Source organism: Cariama cristata, unplaced genomic scaffold (genome assembly GCF_000690535.1).
Source record: "Cariama cristata isolate BGI_N322 unplaced genomic scaffold, ASM69053v1 scaffold5912, whole genome shotgun sequence".
Taxonomy (NCBI): domain Eukaryota; kingdom Metazoa; phylum Chordata; class Aves; order Cariamiformes; family Cariamidae; genus Cariama; species Cariama cristata.
In genome coordinates this window covers 31,849-37,848 of record NW_009605392.1, presented here as the reverse complement: position 1 = coordinate 37,848, position 6,000 = coordinate 31,849, and the positions used below count along the sequence as shown (strand labels likewise).

The 6,000-nt window shown below is 34.7% G+C and overlaps 1 protein-coding gene across 1 annotated transcript in view; it reads left to right on the top strand.

Moving 5' to 3' along the window:
• LOC104158312 (lysine-specific demethylase 4C-like) overlaps positions 1-6,000 on the top strand; it is a gene marked incomplete at its 3' end in the record, with an annotated part of 49,240 nt that overhangs the window by 19,514 nt on the left and 23,726 nt on the right. The window contains exon 4 of the mRNA XM_009695924.1: positions 4,061-4,254. Coding sequence (XP_009694226.1) covers positions 4,061-4,254 — 194 coding nt within the window. The remainder of the gene's footprint in view (positions 1-4,060; positions 4,255-6,000) is intronic.

Here is a 6,000-nt window from a genome sequence, read left to right as displayed (position 1 = left end):
TGTGAGCCGGTGTGGTGCCCTAGTGGCCAAGAAGGCCAACAGCGTCCTGGCCTGTATCAGAAATGGTGTGGCCAGCAGGACGAGGGAAGCGATCGTGCCCCTGTTCTTGGCACTGGTGAGGCCGCAACTTGAATACTGTGTTCAGTTTTGGGCCCCGCACTACAAGAAAGACATTGAGGTGCTGGAACGTGTCCAGAGAAGGGCATTGAAGCTGGTGAAGGGTCCAGAGCACAAGTCTTACGGTGAGCGGCTGAGGGAACTGGGGTTGTTTAGTCTGCAGAAAAGGAGGCTGAGGGGAGACCTTATTGCTCCCTACAACTGCCTGTAAGGAGGTTGTAGCAAGGTGGGGGTTGGTCTCTTCTTCGCAAGTAGCAAGTGATAGGACAAGAGGAAACGGCCTCAAGTTGTGCAAGCGGAGGTTTAGATTGGATATTAAGAAGAATTTCTTCACGGAAAGAGTTATCAAGCATTGGAACAGGCTGCCCAGGGAAGTGGTGGAGTCACTGTCCCTGAAGGTATTTAAAAGGTGTGTAGATGTGGTGCTTAGCGACATGGTTTAGTGGTGGGCTTGGCAGTGTTAGGTTAACAGTTGGATGCGATGATCTTAAAGGTCTTTTCCAACCTAAATGATTCTGTGGTTCTGTGCGAGATGTCCTTTCTCTTTGATCTCATAGTTGAGATCGATGTGAGGATTCCTTCACTTACGTGTTTGGTTCTAGCATGCCTTTCCACAGACTATCTACTTGCTGCTTTTTTTTTTCCCCCACCCTTCATAAGATGGGGCAAATAATGGTTTTGTGGGAAAGGATAGTGAGAAGAAAAAAGAGGTCAAATGAGGGAGATGGTTTGTATTTCCGAATCTGTGTGCAGAAGTTCTATTCATAACATTTTTCTGTCTGTGTTTTCTGCGCTTTGAAGATGCTATTAAAACCTGGCAGTTTTTTTATTACATTCATTAGTGTGAGTGAGTGGGTGCGTGAAGACAGAAGTAGATGACAAAGCATAAATTTTTCTGTATGCTTCTCCTACTTCTTTTCACTCTGTCTCTCAATTAGTTTTTTTACTTTATTATTTGAGCTGTTAAAGTCAGTCGTGGGAGCTTTTTAATCCTAGTAGAACAGATATCTTGTTTGCCAGGTTAATATTGAAATGAATCCATGCGATAGTCACAGGAAAAATTAAACAGTGAAAAAGAATTGTGTGTATTAATGTATACATCCAGAAATCATGTTCATAAAAATAAAATCCGTCACATTGTTGGCTGATTTGTTTAAGTGAAGTGCAAAGGATAGTATTATGTCACTATTGTAAGTACTTTAAAAAAGGGAAATGATTGAAAACTAATTTCTTTTGGAGCCTGTTTTGTTCTTACCTGCAAAGAGATCACTGCTTACAACCTTGAGCTTCACTTTTTGCCAATATACTGAAAGCTTCATTTTTCTTTGTGTCTTTGAGAAAAGGATGGGTCAGCTCTTTCTAAACTGTGCAAGTGTTCAGATATTTGAGAGCTGCTTGTGAAGTGTCCCATTTTATCTCCACATTGTATTAAAAGCTGGTTCAAAGGCTGTTAAAAGAGTCATAAAAACTCTTGATAGTAAATTACAGTAAGGTTGAATCATCTACAAAATTAGGGAAGATAGGACTAGTCGTCTTCTATATAAACTACTATGTACCTTACAATATTTCTCTGAAGAAGTACAAGGTAAGTCCAAAGTGCATAGCAATGGCTATAGATGGTAAGATGTTTCAAGCTTGTATTTCTTTCTTGTAGTAAAGAAAGAAAAATATGTTCTTTTTCAGCTTTTTTCCTGATGTTGGATTGTGTGGTACAGTTGTCAAAGATGACAGGTATTCTTTAAAGAATTTGCCATCAAAAATGTGGATAAATTTACACATTCCCTTGAGATTATTCTAATATTCTGATACTATTGTGATATTCTGAGCAGAATAAATATTTGGTATTTTCCTAACATTGAATAGATTATAATGTCTAAATGGGTTTTTATATTTGTAAGAAACTACCAGCTACACCTCATGGCAAGTAGTAAGTGTACTGGTGTTCTCGTAATGGTTATTAAATGTAGCATAACCTGAGAAGTGTTGTTATGTATTGAATTTTACTGTGCATTGCAATTATTAGGTTTAAAAACAGTTATGTAAGTATTGAACAAGTTAGAATCAATATTTTACTTATAAGTTCATGTAAGCACTTTACTTAATGGTTTGGAATATTGAAAAATGTGTGTCTATAAGAGACAATAAGAGCTTTAATGATAATTTGTAACAATTATAACAATCAAGGCATAAATATAAAACTGATTTATTATGTTCTTTTAAGTTCAAGGAATGTAGGAAGAGTTAAAGTGAATCCGTGTGATTTTAGCATTTCAGCCAGTTTCATTGAACATTTCCTTTTAAGACTACTTGTCCAAAATAATCATTAGGAAGTGGAAATAGCTCATGCGTCTTGAGTGTAGAGGTTGTGGATTGTTTATTTGGTATGTTTGGTATTCTGAAGCAAGCTTTTTCTCCTAGGATTGTTCTCCATGGGGGGATTTGCTTTTGTTTTAGGCACAAACCACTAGCAGTTTGCTTGGTGACTAGTTCTGACTTGACTTAATAGAATGTGAAAAGATGAGACGTGGTGTTAAAAAAAAAAATAATTCTTTAAACTATCACTTAATTCTTAGTAAGAGAAGAGTAAGATTTCAGGATGTTATGGTTGCTAAAACCTTACATGGATTGAAGAAGATGACTGGACAAATAAATTGGTAAAAAACCCTTGGGGTACTTTTAAGTAGAAGAATAACATATCTGTCTGGAGAAACCTTCAATCTGCAAATTGCTGCAGGCTGGAAGGGTATTCTGGGAAAGTACTGCTTGGCTCACGCTGTTTCTTGTCTGGTTTTGGCCGCTGTCAGAAAGAGTATACTGCCTAAATTTAACAGTTGATTTTTAATTGCTGAATTTATTGTTGTCTTCTAACCCTGTATGTGTGTGTGTGCCTACACGGTTAAGTCATTGTTCTTATGTTACTGTATTAATTTGTTTCTCCAAATTGACAGCACAGTTTATGAACAAAGATAAATTTTATGTGATTTTTAAAAAATAAAATCTGTAAATTAATATGAGGAATAATTAGTTAAAATTGGTTCTTCAAACAAATTTTATATTTTACAGCTCTACTACCTAGCTGATGATTATGATTTTTAGATTTCAAAGGTGCAAATTTTACCAACGTTTACTATTTGAGTTCATATTGGTGTTTAGATTTTTTTTCTTTGATATGGTCATCATGTTAATTTTTTTTTTTAAATTTTAAAATTTGAAGTAACTTTATGTCACACAAATGCATCAAAGCCAAAGCTTCAATTAAAAAAAACCCCACAAAACCAAATATTGCTGTCTGGAACGAACTCATTCTGTAAAGTCCTTTACTCCTTTGTAAAAGTCCCAGATAACTTACAGATAATTTTTATTACTAAGTGAAATAGTCATAGCAGGCAGTCAGAAGTGCTTGTTCAATGAGAAACTTGAACTTCAGTCAGAAGTTACCATCTTATGTATCAATTCTAGTTATGTAATGGTTTTAGTTTTTATGTTTTTCAGAGAGATGGTAAGTTTATACCTGTAAACTAAATTATAAAATAATTTTTCATACTATTTAGTATTACTTTGTAAGTAATTAAAAAGCATAGATAGGTCCAGTGAAACTTAGTGGCTTCCAGCTATCAACTCATCAAAGATTTTGTCCGCAGCTGTTATTTCTGTTGTGTATGGTGTTTCAATCCATGTTAGATTTGGTATATTAAGTGTTAAGCAGATATGAACTTCCTTATCTTTTCTACTGTGAACATCTCAGACTTAGGCCTTGATCTAAATCTTACTAAGGTCAAGAGAATTTTTCTTCGGGTAACTTCTGCTGTCTTCTAAAGTGCTTACAAATTTGTATTAATATACTATCTTTTGAAAGGCTAGATCAGGTGTGTATCTTTTGACTGAGACTATTATATAAAATTGCATTACTTTATATAATACGTTTATTTTGTGTCTTTTTCAGGGTATTGAGGAATGGAATATTGCCCATCTTAATACAATATTGGATGTTGTAGGAGAAGACTGTGGAATTTCTATTGAGGGTGTAAACACACCATATCTGTATTTTGGCATGTGGAAAACAACATTTGCATGGCACACTGAAGACATGGATCTCTACAGTATTAATTATCTCCATTTTGGGGAACCAAAGTCATGGCAAGTTCAAATTTTCATGAAAGATGGTTTCATTTATCTGTTTGTTTCAGCTGACTAAACCAAACAGGTGGAGTACAATTGCTTCAAAGTGATAAGCTTTACTGAAAAGCTAAGGTAGTGGTTTTGTGGTTTTCTTTAAGCTAAGAATGCTATGAAATATGTGAGATTTGTGATCTAAAGAACATCACAGTAATGCATTCTTTTATTTTAAAGGAAAAGACTAATAAGTACATAAGGCATTTTCGAGTTCAACAGAAAAAAATTTTAATGATTCAATATGAGAAGTTTAACAAGTTGGGAACCCCAAGACTATTTGAGGGAACTTCTGTAGGCCTCTTTGAAATCGGTTTCTTTGATTCACTTGTCCTTGGGGACTGCCTAACCTGTTTTATTTTAAATGTGCATTTAATTGCTTTTTTGAATCAGAGTCATATTCTCTACTCTTAACTCAGTAGGCCCAGTAGGGGCCTCTTTGTGCTGTTTATCTGACTCATAAAAACCAGTAATGTTGATAGGAATTTTTTGAAGTGTTAAGATGCTGTAAATCTTCTTGAAGAATATTAATAGTGAATAATGAATATGTGAAAGTTTTTATTAAGCAGGCTTATTTATTGATTATTTTCATGGCACTGTAGATACTTCAAATATAATAATAATTGGACTAATTTATTCTTTTTATTTTAGAAACAAAGTAAAGATGTGGAGAGTATAGTTAATATTTTACTTTAGAAACTTACATTTTTAAAAATTGTGGTCATTTTGTTCACCTTTTATATCAGATAGTGGAGGTCTGAATTCTTTTCTGCATAAAGAATCAAAACTTTTACTTTCTATTTAAAGGGGCACAGTGTAAACTTGCAGTATAATACAAACAATATTTATGTATCAATTTGTGATGTTTTCTGTGACATTCTATCTTGTCTTCACTTCCCAGCTCTTCTGAAGACTGGAAATGACAAAAAACCAATACATTGTGTAAAAAACCCCTCCTGTTTAGCCAAGTATTTCATAAATCACAAAATGCCTTGCAGGGTTGGTCAGTCATAAAATAAAAAAGAGTATATACTACAGAAAGAAAAGATGGTTTCGTCTTTGTGATGTCAAGAAAAAGAGGCCAAATTGTTGAAGAGAGAATGCTTAGACAGCCAAAAGTACATGGATTTACGAGAGTGAGACTGGACCTGGCAGTTTATTTAGGCTGTAAGAGGAGTAGGGTGAAATGGATCTAAGGTGAAATTCAAAATAAAGCATGTGATTTAGGTGCAGGAATTCTTTTCAGGAGTTCAGTGGATACAGGAAGGTGAGAAATCTGTTCTACAGATTGCCTAAAATTTTTGCCATGGGCAACTTTACTGTTAGCTCTTGATTGCCATGGCTAGAACCTATTTTTATGGATTTGCCAGTGTAAAGTGTGTACCGATACCTGTTCATCTTCCTTTATGAAGTGTAAATATGTCAAAAGATAGGTAGTTACATGATAGGGGTTGTAGAAGTCTCTAAAACATGATTTCATGTGAAGGTTTTCAGATTTTGAATCCCAGTAGCAGAAGAAATACTAATGGGGTTATGAGTTTGGTGGGATAAAAATGGGTAGTGTTCTGATATTAGTATTAGGCAAAATTACAGACAAAAAAGGTGAAGAAGGAAAAGCATACTTGGACTGATGCTAACATTTTATGATTTAAGAACAAATATGACAATAAAGTAAATGGGTTAAAACATACTCAGCTAGGTCCTGATAGAGTC